Source organism: Meleagris gallopavo, chromosome 1 (assembly GCF_905368555.1).
Source record: "Meleagris gallopavo chromosome 1, MGAL_WU_HG_1.1, whole genome shotgun sequence".
NCBI classification, from domain to species: Eukaryota; Metazoa; Chordata; class Aves; order Galliformes; family Phasianidae; genus Meleagris; species Meleagris gallopavo.
Window position 1 is genome coordinate 71,210,249 of NC_139404.1, and position 15,528 is coordinate 71,225,776.

The 15,528-nt window shown below is 45.2% G+C and overlaps 2 protein-coding genes across 5 annotated transcripts in view; one reads left to right on the forward strand and one right to left on the reverse strand.

Annotated features, from left to right (window-relative positions):
- Nucleotides 1-5,498, forward strand: part of BORCS5 (BLOC-1 related complex subunit 5) — a 60,573-nt gene extending 55,075 nt beyond the window's left edge. For both annotated transcript variants that reach the window (XM_085233506.1, XM_085233515.1), the window contains exon 4: nt 1,626-5,498. In XM_085233506.1, the coding sequence (XP_085089632.1) occupies nt 1,626-1,856 (231 nt within the window). In that variant the 3' untranslated portion in view covers nt 1,857-5,498. The remainder of the gene's footprint in view (nt 1-1,625) is intronic.
- A 1,704-nt stretch (nt 5,499-7,202) lies between these two features.
- The window catches only part of DUSP16 (dual specificity phosphatase 16), a 68,846-nt gene continuing 60,520 nt past the window's right edge, over nt 7,203-15,528 (reverse strand). For all 3 annotated transcript variants that reach the window (XM_085233484.1, XM_085233490.1, XM_003202539.5), the window contains 3 exons: nt 15,306-15,465; nt 14,506-14,629; nt 7,203-11,300 (listed from right to left, as the gene is read on the reverse strand). In XM_085233484.1, coding sequence (XP_085089610.1) covers nt 10,127-11,300; nt 14,506-14,629; nt 15,306-15,465 — 1,458 coding nt within the window. In that variant the 3' untranslated portion in view covers nt 7,203-10,126. The remainder of the gene's footprint in view (nt 11,301-14,505; nt 14,630-15,305; nt 15,466-15,528) is intronic.

A 15,528-nucleotide genomic window follows, 5' to 3' on the forward strand; every position in this document is an offset into this window, starting at 1 on the left:
TGCTGCTTCACATTGGCTCTTGTTAGGTAGGACATTTTTAGGTACTGGATTGGATTTACTTCCATCCTGTGCAGACCTGCTGGTGGTCTGCTTTTACACGCTCTGATTTACAGAGCTAGTGCCAAATCCTAAATTATTAAGCTAGGGTTTTAATAGAAACCCCTATGTAGGCTTAAATTGTTTCCACTCCATTTGGAGTTTCCTGCACTGCTGGGTTTATGTTTTTTCATGCATGGAAGCGTGGAGGGAGGAATTCACAGGAAGGCACAGAGGCAAAGAGGAAGAATTCAGTCTGAGAACACCAAAAAATATAGAAGAAATAAAAGGTTAATTGGTGCTGTATCCAGCTCTGATGGAGGTGATAGAAAATAAAAGAGTCTTCCTAATCCCCTTGACAATTTAGTGGAAACTTGTCTGTTTGCTTTTAATGCTGCTTGTAGCTTTGGTTCCTCAATAAAACAGTTTCTCACCTGACTATTTTTTGTCTTGACTCCTTCCCCAGGGTCTGAGAGCGATGTTTGTCAGCAGTGCAGCTCCCTCTCCAGCTCTGCACCTCTCCTTGAACCTTTTCCCCTTGCTGCCAATTCCCCCTTGTGTCTCCAAATCCCTGCTGGGTCACTTTTACACCTGCTGATTAAATGCTGTCCAAGGCAGCAGTGGGATTTTTAATAGTACTGCACTGCTAACATTTTTGTCTGTGCTGAGAGCTCTTCTCTTGGTTCTGAGATGGATGCCTGCAGTTCAGATATACCAGCTGTGGGGCGAGTGGTGTTGCTGAACACAGCTACAGTGAGTTGAAGTAGCTGAGTTTTCAGTGTGCTTTTAGAGAATGGAATAAATCTGTTACGTTCCAGGCTCTCTGAATGAGAGATTTATGTATGGTGTATCTCACAGAGCAGTGAATAGCTTAAACAGTCTGAATTGGCTGGTTTGTGTGTGGTGTGGTGCTAGCAGCTGAATCCTCCTTGGAGCTTACAATCTAGCTGTAGGGAAAGTTGAGCTGTGAATTACAAAAGCTACCTTCATAGTTCAATGGCAGGAATAGCACTGCAGTTCCTGTCATTGTAATAATGCTCTGGCTGTGTTTAGGTACTTACCGTGCTTAATTGCATGACTGATTTACCTAATGTCTCTCCTGGGGTCATTCATAACACTTTTATTTTTAGGATTCAGGGAAATTAGGGACACTACTAATCTGTTGTGGTTCTTTCTCAAGACAGGAGTTTTCCAGCTGATGATAGCAATAACACCAGTGTCTCAGTCACAGAGCAACCTGCTGAAGCCAGTGATGTTACTACTGGCAAATAAAGTTTAATGCTTGAAAGTGAACAAGTTCTACCAAAAATACAAAGGTGTAGGCAGAGGCCATGATTTCCCTGTGTTTGGATATTGTGCATGATCCAGTGCATCCAGTAATCGGTGTAGAGGTGGTTGCATGTCCTCCACGTACAGCTATAATTTATCCCATTTCATGGCAAATTGGCTGAGCACCAGTAGAGGAGGTCCTGTACCAGGCTGGTAGATCCAGCGGGGTGTCCGACACACTTGTAGGGGAGGTGCTGTGCTGTAAGGTCTGTGTAACAGCTGGCCTAACGTGGCTGGCTTCTCTGCTTGTTTTTAAACAGATGGACCTCTCAGTGGAAACTCTTTACAGCCTCATGCAGGAGCGACAGAAGAAGTACGCCAAGTATGCGGAGCAGATCCAGAAGGTCAACGAGATGTCTGCCATCCTCCGCCGTATTCAGATGGGCATTGACCAGACTGTTCCGCTGATGGAGAGGCTGAACAGCATGCTGCCTGAGAGTGAGCAGCTGGAGCCCTTCAGCATGAAACCCGACCGGGAGATAAAGTCCTAGCTGCTCCAGCTCCCTCCACCTCCTGCACCCCAGTGCTTGGCACAGATGTGCCTCCGAACTGGCCGATGTTGGGAGTGGACAGCCGTGTTGTCTGACTTTCTGTTAGGGCACCAGAGGAGGAATAGCCCCAGCTGCCAGGGCTGTGCAGCCAGAAATTCAGGAGTTCCCCGGTCTCATTGTTTGGAGAGGAACACTTAACTGTGCTCCACCTGCCCTGCTCTCTCCTCTTCCACTGCCACCACCTGTGCTGAGACGTTTGTTTCATTGCTGTAACTGGATGTGGGTTTCAGAGGAGTTCTTTCATCCGTTCTTTTTACTAGAAGAATTCAATGGGATATGGAGTGTGACAAACCCTCTAATGTGCTTTCTGTGCTGCTAGGGTTTAGAGAATTAGATGGCTGGCAAATATTTTTGAGATCCTCTGCCTTTGGAAATATGTATGTGAAAGTGTGGGAGCCAGGAATGGCTTATTAAAATTTGCCTATTATCATAATTAACACAGTTTGCATGGCAGGGTTTTGGCATGTCCTTTCTTGAGGCTCTTTGTTTTTATGGGCTCACTCATTTAATGAGGCTGTGAAGGAATAACTGTTACAGATATGTCTGTTACTGCTGAGCAGCCTTAATGTTCCTTTCTCCTTGCCCTGGCAGCATCCTGTGCCCTAGCTGATGGCTGTTCACATCCCTTACTTTGCACTGCGATTCTAACAGATGCTGGTACCTGCCTATTTACTTGGCACCCCAAAGTTGGATACAAGGGATCGGATCTTGTGTATTTTTTTATTTATTAGGATACACCAGTTATCTTGGTGCTCTTTTATACCAGAGGGATGCAGTTGGAGGGGAGACTTGAAAAGTCCTTCAGACTCCGTGCTGGCTGAACTGCTGTCATGCTGAGAGCTTGCCTGAGCATGGTGTTTTATGACTAAAACCACAGGGCCCTTTGGGATCATGCTCCACAAACTGCTCCAAAGGCAACAGGATGTTCCTGCGTTCCTGTGAACTGAGCCCCAGCTGGACAGTCGGCAGCCTGCTCATGGGGCCGAGGCACTGCTCTGGGACTTGGGAGACTGCAGACTGCCAAGTCTGCTACTGGGCTGCTGCCACAGGCTTTGGTTTCTCCCCATATAAAATGGGATATTTTACACACTGTTGTGAAATATTTACACATCTAGAAATGGTGTTCAAGCAGCCTGCACTGCAATTGCACAGCAGCTCTTATCCCAGCAGAAAGAGCATGAAAGCAGAAGCAAGGAGCCTCGGGCTTGCTGGGCAAGTGGTAGGTTTGTGTTCATTACAGACCTCCCAGAATGCTGTTGCTGGTGAGGAGGCTGAACTTGAATGGTTGTTTTATTTCAGAGATGGTCATCCCAGACTTTGAGGGAGTCCCTGCCACAACCTGTCTGTCAGTACAGGCTTTGGGACTTCCTGGAATAGCTCTTAGCATATGAGCTTACCTAATCAGCAAAAGATTGTCTCCAGACATTTGAGTGTGACAGCATCATAGGTTTCTGATAGTGTAAATGGCTTCTGGAGCTAGTTTTGCTTCATTACCAGAGGCCACATAGCCCTTTTCGTAATGCATGCTGCAGCCAGCACAGGTCTGTGTTTGAAACATGATTGTGGGGCCTGCTGAGCACTGCTGAGGATGGAGTACCATAGCTGTGAGGCCCTCTGGACGGTGTCCAGTGAAGAACAATTGGCAAACATGTGAACAGAACATTTTCCGGAAAGGGCAGCAGTGAGTCCATTTCTTTACTGCTCTCACTGTGGAACTGGTACATAGTTGTGCATACAGAGTATAACAATGTAAAGAGCAGACTCCCACCTATGCTCTTGTGTTTTACAGTATTTTACATTTGGTTTGTTTAAAAAAAAAAAAAAAAGTTGATGCTTACAGGGGCAGCCCATGACAACCTGTTTCCCATGGTCATGCCAAGAGTATCCTTACCATCCTTCCTGGAGACATTCTCTGCCTCCTGCCACCAGACATGGTTCAGCAGTCAGTAACTTGGCGTTTTGTCCTACTTGTCCAGACCAAGCTGCTTGGAAGTGCATTCAGCTGCTGTCTCCATCCACTGCGAGGGTCCCTGTGCCCTGTAGCACAGGCAGCTTAGGCCAGGAATAGATGTAGATACCAGTTCTGCCAGCAGGGGCAAGGTTGTGGATGCTCACTCATGTAAAGCTTTGGCTGTTTTCCTTACACTGTTATGCATCAGATGAAAATGTTGCTCCTTGCAATGCTGATGCAGATGAGAGAATAGGGCTCCTGTCTGGAATGCGCAGGAGCAGGGGCTGCAAATCAGTTTCTTATTTACCTAGCTATTGGGCTGATAATGGGAGAAAATATGTACTCCTATGCGCTTACTGTCTTTTAAGCGTCTGGGTACACTTCTGGGCCTCCTAGCTAATGACTTCTGAACAGCAAGGGTAAGCTGTAATAGATATTATGACTTAACTAGAAGGAAATCAGGATTGAAATGTCAGCCTCTTCCAAAGAATACAGGTCCATCACTTCCATTCGACAGATCTCATACATGTCCTGCAAAATTCCTGTATCCTCTGTTCTTAAGGGATGGCTCACAGTTCTATTTAAGACATCATCAGTAGCTTTACCACCCATAATTCTTAGACCTTTTGCTGAAGGGAAGCCCTTTTCTGCTGCATGTTGCTGTTGCTTGGCTGCCCCGTGCTTTGCTCCATGTGCTGCTTTTGAATTCACCTTAGGTGTGGGTGATGCTCAAGGTGAGACTTTGCTTTATTCTCTCACTCCGTGCAGCAGGGATGTGAGACGTGACTAGAGTTACTGTTCTGCCTACACATTTCCTTTCCCAAGCCAGTCAGTGGTGGAGAAAGCTCAGGTCTCTCTTGTAACTGTACTGCTACTTTTAACATGAAGGACAGATTGTTAGTGTTTTGAACAGAATTATCGGTTGCAGTCCTTTGAAAAAGAAGCATTTCTTCCCATTTCTGGTTGTGATGTGAAATGAAACTCGTGTGAGGCAGGTGCGGACAGAGCCTGCTGGTGTGAAACCTGAAAAGCTGGAGAGTGATGTGAGGCCCTGGGCTGTGTTTCTTTGGTGGCTTGAGCTGCTCCAGTTCCTTTGTTGCCTTGTGTGCTTGTGGCACAAAATGCTGGGGCACTGCATAGTACTGCTCTGGAGGAAGAGGTTTCTTTTGTTCCTTTTGTCTTTTCTATAATTCAATGCATTGTCAGGGTGCTGAAGTACCAACGTATCTGCTGGTCAGTTTCTGTGAAAATCCAGTGAAGGGGACAGAAAATTTGTTGTTGTTGTTTTTGTTTTTTTTTTTAAATAAATGTATTTTAAATTATATATATATATATTTAAATATATTTAAATATTTAAAAGGTCTGTCCCCTCCTCTAGGTTTTTACACAGAGTGAGCAGAAATAGGCACGTCCATAGGCCCCTTGCCCTATCGGCTGGCATTCCACCGGTATTGTGCACCTTCCCTCTGCATCCTGTGCTGCCAGCGTGTGATCTGGCTGTGAGCCTTGTGCTCCAGTGCCCTTCGGTCTGTGCATTACCATCCTCTTCACTGACTTGCTCTGTATACAGCTGCATGCGTGCTATATGTTCCAGCTCCAACATTAAAATGTTTGGTATTGCTCTTTTCCAAGCGTGTTGTTTCTCCGAGTGCCTTGCTTGTTGTTCACTTACATTGCTTCTTGCCGTGAAGGCTGGGGACTGTGCTCTGTCGTACCTCAGCTTTCCTGTTCTGTTTGTGCCCCAGAAATGGCCTGGTGATGGTAAGGAGGTGTGTGTCCAAGAATGAAACAGCTGGTATCTTTGGATGCTGTTCCAGCTGGGACTGACACAGGTATCCAGTTCAAGTGAATGATGTGTACAATGATGCTGTGCCGTGCCAGTGGTGGGGCTGCAGCTGAGCTGGCTGCCCACCCCTGTGCTGGGCCAGGGAGTCAGTGAGACACTGCCCCTGGCCCTGAGATAGGACTGCGCACTCTTCCCAGGGCAGGGGCTGTGGGTCAATATTGTTAGAACATCCCTGGTGTATTAGTGGCTGCTTCCTGCAGGAAAGCCATTCTAAGAAATTCAGAAAAGCAGATTTAGTGGAGAATTGACAGCAGAATTCTGGCAGAAGAATTGTCCTGCTGTTGGGAAAGCAATAAGGTGATGGTCTTTCCACTCCTGCACCTGGGGAGATGCAAATGCATAGAAATGCTTTTTAAGTGATCTGATATTCCAGCCAGGTATGGCTGTCTTACTAAAGTGTGTATTTAAATAAGTTTTACTGGATCTCAGAAATTTCGGATCTCAGAAGGGCCAATAACAGCCTTTTTAGAGCTCGAGAATGGCCAGGCGTGCTGTTCTGGGCTCTTCACATACCGCTTTTTGGTAGGAGTGATTTAAAGCTTGTACTGTAAGTCCAAGCGTAAGAAGCAGCTAGCAACGAACTTGCAGTCAGCAAGAACAGCATTTCTGCTCTTTTTCATAACGTCCACTGCCCCATCAAAAGTAAGGCTGCCCAAATCTTGTTTTCAGTCCTCTCCAGGAATTTAACTGTGATGGTTAAATCAAGAACACAGTGACCTCAGGACCCCTTCACCAGTCAGTGAAACAAAAATTAAATCTTGTTGAACAGCAAATTTCTGTTGCCTCTTGAGTTCTTGGAGTTAGTCTTAAGACTTGTCTGCTGGCAGGGGTAAGAGGGGAGGGCTGTTTTGTAGGACAGCAAGCTGATGCCATTTTAAGGAAGGATAAAGCCTTGGCATCCGCACTCTGCTGCAGGACTTTATTCTGATATATGCTGCTTTTGTATAAGCTGTTCTCTGAAGGAGCAGTGAGGGGCATAACCTCCCTCAGTATTTGAAAGCTGTTCTGAATGTTTCAGGACTGGCAGAATCCATCACGAGTATGAGTGTAATTACACTGTTTAAAGTAAGATGTATGGGAGACAAGAAAAAATGCAGTGTGTCCCAGGTAAAATGAACAAGCCGAAATACTTGCTTCTAGAAAAGCCAGTGCTGCTGTTTTGTGAGCAGTGTAATGACAACTGATGTTGTGTGAGACCATGCAGTTGTATTCTCCAGCATGAAAAGTGGCAAGAGAAAGGAAAGTGCCATTACTGCTCTTTAAGGGAGCAGAAGGGGTAAGCAGGAACAGGTGAGAGGCTGGAACTGCAAAATCATCGGTTTGCGAGAAGCAGCCGGAGTGTTCCCTGTCTGTGCTGTCCATGAACAGGTACAGCTGCAGAGGATGCACACAGCAGGGGTGCACCCTGCCAGCCCTGGCTGCTGATAGCACTCCTGCTGTAGGCAGGCAGGACGTGCTCCACAGCCAGACACACACAGGCTCCTTCCTCTTCTGTATAAACAGGTACCATTTATGATTTTATTTCATCATAACATACAGGTAATGCTCATGACACAATATGAGAAACTCACATCTCTCTGAACCATTTAAACACCTTCCATACACCAAAGAACATTATATTCATATTGAACATGTACACATTCCCCCCTTGCACCCTCTGTTTTGCATTCTGCCCTTCTAAAAACCATTTCCAGCATCATTCAGGTACAGTACACTACTGGAGAAATGAAATAGGGCAGCACCCTGCACAGGATATTGATTTATGGCTTCCTCCTACAGGAACCTGTCCCCCAACACTCTGAGCCTACAGCTTTGATGCCTGCAGTGACTGCAGCACACTGGAAATCCCTAGGAGCCAGACATCCAAATTTCAGTCCCTCAGAAGGAGTCACCCACCAAAACTTAAGCATACCTATGTGCGTGTGTAGAAAGACTGGAACACAAAACCCAGGAAAATTCTGTTCCTGCCTGCAGGGATTTATTTGTGCTTACCCCCATTAAGTGATTTAAATCAAAGAAAGCCATGGGTCTTTACTGAAATCTGCCTGAGAGGAGCACAACTAAATGGTTGTGTATATATACACGCACAGTGTGTATGTATATACGCTGGAAACAGTCATAATGTAATTGCTTTCACTTGATATGTAAACACAGCCAAGTGGCAGTATGTTTAACAAGCAGCCCCAGCCTGACCTGCTTCACAGTACAGCATCGGCTGCCCTTGCCTGCGCTGCCCTTCTTCCGGCACTTCACACACCTCACCCACACAGCCTCTAGGTTCAGCCCATTCTCTTGCTGCCTCTCTGTGTGTCTTTTGCACGATTTAGGATCAAGTTAATCAATGCTGTAGCTTTCAGTGCTATTTTATACAGTCCGCTGTAGGAAACTCACATCCTAGCCACAAAACAAAGACGAGATTTTCTCTGCTTTTCAATATAGTAAAACCTGAGATTTGAGTCACAAACTAGCTAAACTTACAGTAAAAAAAAATAATAATAATAACCCAAGCTGCTGACTTGAATTAGGGCTTCAGTTTGCTGCAGACAATTTTTTTTAAAAGCTGTTGGCCAGGGGTAAGTTTTTGTTACATGTGATTTACAGTTTTCAGCCGCCTGCACTGAAATTGGACAAAACAATAAATTTCCCCCCACATCTGCGTTCTGTGGGGCCTCGGGGAAGCCCAAGCTAACACGTGTGCAGCTTCCATCCCAGCACCAGGGGGAGGACGGAGCTGTGCGCCGCGCATCTGCTCCCACTCCTCGCCCACTGCCAGCTCGGCACAGCACTGTGCATGCACAGCAGCAGCTGACATACCACAAGAATGGCCCGCTGCAGGGGAAGCAGCTGGTTCTCTGTCAAAAACAACACAAGGAAGCCGTGCCTCATCTCCCATGAAACACCTCGCTGGCAGTGGGGAAACAACACCTCCTCACGCTGGCACATTCTTGGTTGGTGGAGATCAGAAAGCAGAACGCTGGCCCGTGGCAGAGCAGCTAGAGGCAATTGCAGCCAAATCCTGCATCAGCACACTGGGAAACCAAGACCCTAAGCTGGGACAGAGGACAACAGCCAAAACTGAAGTTCCTTTGGATCTGCAAGTGCAGGAGGTGAGCAGGCTTTCCATTAAAGCTGTCTCTTCTCAAACTCTTGTTTTTTTCACGCCACATTATGAGATGGGACTTTGGAGTTCCCCTTTCTGTTTTCCCTGGACAGCTGAACAGACCTCTTTCTCAAACGAAGTCAGCAAACCTGAAACGGGCATCTGCCTCAGAGTCCTCAGTCTGGGTGAAGATGGTGGGGGAGGGGAAAAACCAAAACCATGAATCACTCTCTTCCAATCGCATGTAGATTGGAGCTGGGTATGAAAAACAGGCCCTGTAAGGTACTGCTCAGTTCAGAACAAAACCCGAGCTCACCGGAGCTTACAACTCCTTTTTTCTAGAGCCATCCATTGAATTGTTAATTGGCAAGAAGAGGGCTTTGTGGCATTGTACTAGCCACTTCTCTGTAATCTTAAGTGGTAACCGCTCCATTACAGCTTAGAAGCCAAACTGTCCCTCTCCCAGAAGCCAGCAGAAATACAAACACTGCTTATTTTATGTTCAAATGAATGGGGGAAATGGCCACAAATACAGATCACTTGTCTTAAGAATTACTGCTAGGCCAACTGAAACACTTGTGCGTAGACAGCTTTAAAAAAAATCCAATGTGGCTAATTGTTACTTGTTCACATTGCTTACCAACTGACTACCGGCATCCGGCAGCCATAAAGCCCTAGTTTATTTGTTATATTTTTGAGGTACTGGTTTCTTCTCTGAAGCAGCTCTCTAGAAAATCACCTAAAGCCTATCCATTAAAACAATAGTTACACCAGTATTTACATTTGTCTGAATTGTCTTTTCAGACCAGCCTTGCTGTAACCAGTCCCTAGTTCCTTTGGAATCACTCCCATCCTCCTTTCTCCTCAGGTCTCCTTCCAGAGGTTGGCTCAGCGTCAGAGCTAAGGTGCACTGGTGAAAACTTGGGGCTTCAGGAGGGGAGAATAAAACTAGCTTTGATGGGTGGGAGCATGTTTCAGTGGAACCAGAGAAATGGTCTGATACCAAGAGAGTTTCCTTTCTGAAAACACTGAAAGGATGTGCAATCCATTGCACGTAATTGCTTCCTGCGTCAGGGAAAAATCTTTGAAATGTTCTGCCCTTCTCCAGGATGGGAGGAGAAAACCCCAATGGTAGGCTCAGTCTCCTCATGCGGATGCTCTCTTGTTGCCTTGCTCTATCAATCTAGTCACTGTGCTCCCACCAAAGCTCCGTGTCTCCTCCCTCCCCCTTCTGCACAGGGTTTGTCCTTTTCAGACCTGCGGGGATCCGGAGAGGGAGTGCCTCCTCTACAGTCACACTAGTCCACTGCTCCTCAGGACACTTCAATGATTTCCATGCTGCCTGAAAAGCTCGACTGACTGCCCACCTTCCCCAGTTCTTCTCTGGATCTGTTGTCCGATATGATGCTTTCCCCAAACTCCATCTGGCAGCTTCTGCGCTTAAACTGCTTTTCAAAAGAACTCTCCTCGTGCCAGCTCCGCCTGGAGTCTCCACGGTTGCCCTGCTTCGTCCTCCTGCGCACAGCACAGGCTTGCTCGCAGCCCGTGGGCAGCTGGCTGCAGCTGTAGGCAGAGTAGGCAGCACTGTTCCCATAGATGGCGGAGGCAGAGTAGAAATGTGAGGACTCGGCTGCAAAGTACCAGCTGTTGGTAAGGGATGGGGCCGATGTCTGAGGAGCCAAGATGTCCGAGTGCCAGCCTTTGAGGCCCAGCCCTGCCGCAGATTTCGCCAAGTGCTGCTGGCTGGTGGAGAGCCCAAACAAGAAGTTCGTTCGGTAGTTGTCTTCCACGCTCCCGCTCCGGTGCAGCGGGTACAGGAGCGCCCGCTGAGTGACTGCACCGCTGCTGGATCTCCCCACGTGCCGCTTGCTCTGGCTATCCACCTGCCAGGCATTCTGGGGCTTCTTTGGAGGGTTTGCTTCCTCTTTATCAGGGCTGGCTTCTGGGGTCTGCTCTGAGACCTCCTGCACAGGGGAGAACTGACACAGCTTGCTGCTTCCCTCTAAAGCTGTCGCATGTTTATAGTACTCCAGGGTGTCTTCGGAAGAGGTGAAGCTCTGCACTGATGCAGTCACACAGCTGCTAGTGGCAGAGTAGGACACAGATTTGATATCCAGTGAAAAGGAGCGCTTCAGCCGGTTACTGTCTTCTACCTTATCTAGGGAGACGTGCAGCCCATTTATGCCCTGTACCAGTGGGCTGTCGTCCAGCGAGGGCAAGTGAGTGCATGGCACGTTCCCAGGGTCTGCGGGCTTCGGTTCCACGATCTCTGAGGTAGCAGTGATGCAGAGCTGACTCGTGGCGAGGCTGCTCTGCCCCCCCTCTGGCACCAGCACGTGCTCACTGCTTTTCTCCAAGTGCAGAAGTTTCAGCTTACTGATGTGTCCGGGCTGACCACTCTGGTTCTTGATTTTTTTCTCAAAGTCCAAAAGCTGGCCCAGAAAGTTGAAGTTGGGAGAAATGGTCGGCCTTTTTTCTTTCACAAATCTGGAAAGGGAAGAACAAATTATTTTAAGAACTTGCTGCTCAGACTTGAAATAACACTCAGAGCAATCATCCTAAGGTTAGCAGCCTAATACTTGTCAGGATGCTTCGCCTCAGGTTCTGACAAGCATGGATAACTTAAGAATGGAAAAGAGGACAGCTTTTATGCAATATAATGATGGATTCTCTCAACTCTTTTTATTACCTGAAGGCAGCTAAAGATGGAGGAAAGAAAGCTTTCAGTTTACCTCTTTATGGTGTCTACAGCAAGGTTTGAAGAAATTGTTTATTTTACTGTGTCATGGCTACCTTTGGTCTCTGACTGAATTTAAGAGCTCCTCAAGTGTTATGAACAGCACCGAAGCAGAAAGCAGAGCACTTGTCCCCACTGTCTGAGTGGCTGGAATCTCATACTTCTTTCTCCTCTCTCTTTCATGCCATCAGCGCTTCCTGTCCCGTTTTACCTTTGTCGAGAGATTGCTCTCATGAATGCTGACCTTGTACAGCAAATGCCAGTCATTTCTGCCATACCCTGGTATTGACCACTGATATGGTCATCAAAAAGGAAAATGAGCAAATGCAGCATTAAAAAATCATTCAGCCTGTGTTCAACAGTAGAAGAGTAACAGCATCACCGAATCCACATAATAGGTATCCTCCAGTCCTGAAGGAAACAGCCTAACTCTCATAAGTATGCAGTCATGCACTTTGAATATGAACAACCTGCAAGACATAACTTCAAAACGTGTTCCTGAATCAGGACTGCAAATGAATGAAAAACTTCAGTATTGAAGTCACATCGTGTAATTCAGAATTAAATATGGCAGCAGACTTTGCCTGATTTGTAGCGCAGCTAAAAAAGTTTGTATTTTTACTGGCTGAAAAAGAGGAAGCTGCCCAAATCCCCCCTTTTTTTTTTTTCCCTTCCCATTCCTGAATGGTGAAGGTAGCAGATGACAAGGGAATTAGCAGGGGAACAGAGCTTGAATAGCTAAACCTACTGCAAATACACACATAATGAGGAAATTAAATATTATTAAAGGCAGAAAATCTCTCTGGGGTCACATGCAAAAAGTGAGCGTGCAGTTCTTAAAATGGCATGAGAAAAATTCTAAGGTATACTCACGTGTATACATATACACGAGCATAAATGCAAGCAAGCACACGATAAAACAAAAAAGAAGGGTTTTTTTTTGACGTTGCAAAACTTCAAGGACACCAAGCTTTCTGAACACAGCAGGCACTGTTATTTTTTGCTAATCATCTGAATTGCAGCGAATAGTCAAGCTGATGTTATGACCTGCAAGAGCAGATTGCACAAACTGATGGTGGAAACTTCCACTATGAAGTGCAACCCCATTCCCTCAACTTTTTTCTCCTCCCACTCCAAAATATAAGACAGTTTTAACTTTAAAACTAGCTCTTATAACTATAAAAAGGCATCAAAAAAGTCTCCTTGATCCCTTCTGCCAAGTTATAAGGCTCTGCAAAACTTTTCATTTCAAAATGCACGCCTTTTCTTATTAAAAAATATGCAAAATATTTAAATGGTGTGTTTGTTTCCCTTGTATAGTCCACTCTACAAATTAAACAAAAGATGAAAATAGTACATTTCCTCAGATCTTTCATTTCAAGTAACATTTAGCGTCACCTTTTATTTTTTTAGAAGTTCCAGACAAACATTTTGTCTAATACCTTTCATTAAACCAGAAAAAGTACTTCTCTTTTAAGCTTTGCCAGCAAAAGATTCCAAACCAGTAAATGAAACGTGCTGCAGACCTTTCTCACTAAATCATATCAAAGGAAATACATTAAAATAAAGTCAAAGTTTCACAGTAGTTGTTCAGCATTTACAGTGCAAAGAGAAAGAAAGAAAAAAAAAAAAAAGGTCAAGGATGTGTCATGGAAAGAAAAAAAAAACACTTCTTGCTCAGTGTAAGCTCACTGAGGCGTGCCTTTAAGAAGCATTCAGTACTGTACAGCTCTCACCTCCAGACCTGCAGTCTGGGATCAGACGAGCTGCTCAGTGAATCAAGCTCATGCCTTGCACAGTAACCATCTGCATCCAGCAGTGCATCTACTGTCTCTTGCTGTGTCCCTGTGAAGTTTCACCTCTGCTTCTTAACAAGCCAAACCTACTTCATCATACCTAACTAACCAAACGGTCAGCAAGCAGTGGCAGAAATCTTCTTTCTGCAGATTGTTAAATGCTATGGGAGACATCTGCAGCTCTGGCACCTCTTACATGGAAGAGATAGCATCTCTTACATGCCATCAGCAACTTAAAAGAACGTGTCCCATCAAAACTGTTCATCGTTCTGTTCCCATCTCTGTTTTTTAGAGATAGTGCTAGCAAACACAACAGTGATGTGGGAGGTGTTCCTCTCAAGCTGCTCCAGCACAATTATTCAAACTGCTTCTGCGTGACGCATGTAATGGAGGTGTGTCAGCTCTGCCAATTAGCCTGCAAGGTCTGTCAAGAAGGAAGGCAGCGTTTCCTGTGCTACGCAGAAACAAAAAGAAGTTTGTCAACTGAAACAGAGAAGCTGTGGTAAACTGCAGTCAAGTCAAGTCATGTGGAATGTAGTGTTCACAATACAAGTACAGAAATACTATGATTTGAAGGTGGAAAAAGTCTGTGGGGGGGTTCCCTCAAGAATTCCCTAATCCCACACAGTGCTTATACCTGAAAATACTTTCTCCGAGAGTTTTTGTTGGAAATTAGTAGCAACAAAGTTGTTTCCTTAATTCCTATGCATTTTACTTGCAGGCACTTCTTTGAGAGCATTACCAAGTGCCAAACTGAAGTAAATAAATCCAGCCTAGCATTTGTCATAAACGGGATTATAAATATCCTCAGTTCTCACTCTTTATCCATTTCATTCTCTCTTCAGCTTGCAAGACACTGTTCCGTATGATATATCTGTGCATATATAGGCACACATGCAGTTTAAATCTCATTTATTTGCCTACTCAGAGCAAAGGCCAACATCAGCACTTTGAATGAACATTAGGTGCACAATGTCTGCACACAACCACTCATTTGTTTATGGTGGAAGCCTACATTTAAAGCAAGAATGCCTACAGGCCGATGAGCTACATCATAAGGTAACATGCCTGCTTTTGCACTTGGTCGTACGACCTTTTACCGCTTCAAAAACAGGCTGCCAGACACAAGAATTAACATGAAGGGAAAGTTTCTCCTTACCTGTAAGCTTCATCTAAGGACATATCCATTCTCTTCATGATGTATGCAATAGCGATTGTGGCAGAGCGAGATATTCCAGCTAAACAGTGCACTAACACACGGCCATTTGATGCTTTTGCTTTTTCTGCATACCAAAGAAATCAGCAGCATTATATTATGATGAAAACTTTGCAAGGAAAGCAACGTTATTTTGAAATTGTCCAGAACTTCCAAAAATAGCTGCCAATTACAGATTTCATGGAAGCTTTGAACAACAATCTTTTATTTTCTCTATTGCTGCATTCGGTATAGAAAAAACACATGCCTACACACTGGAAATGCACTGCAGTTACAGCATGCTGCATTTACTTTAACATGCACATAAACAATCCCCATCTAGATGTCTGGAAAAGCTGACTGTTCCATCACAAACACTTGCTTTTTACTTGTATGTAAGATTAGAAACGATTTGGCCAGTTTATCTTTTAGCTTACTGCTCAAAGTCAAAGACGGGATCTGTGTGTCTAATTTTCTCGTTCACTCTCTGCAGGCATATATCAGGCATCTACCAGGTTGCCAGAAAGCAGAGCTGTGCTCTTAAAAAGTGTCTTTGTTCTGTAAGTGCTGGAAAAGGCAGTGGCAGAATCTCCCTGTTACTTTGGTTCTGTGCTTATGAAGTGATGGTGCTCGTATATGCAGATCCTTAGGGTATTTTCATACCACCCAGAAAGAATTCAGGTCTTCTCCAGCCAAAATAGGAGGTAGACACACAGAGTAATCCAGAAAGTGTTTTAGAGAGCCAATATAAAGTTTCTTCTCACCTATAAAATCGACTGATTTATCCAACCAAGGCAAAATCTTCTCACAAAAGCTGTCACTCACAGGCACTCTCAAAAAATGGGATTCTGGAATGAAATCGGGCTTTGGACAGGTATTACTGGCATTTAGTACGTATCCAATATCGTTCTGCTGGATCATCTCCTATGAAAGAGAAAGATTGAAAGCAGATCAGTCAAAAAATACCTTTGGAGCACTACAATGAAA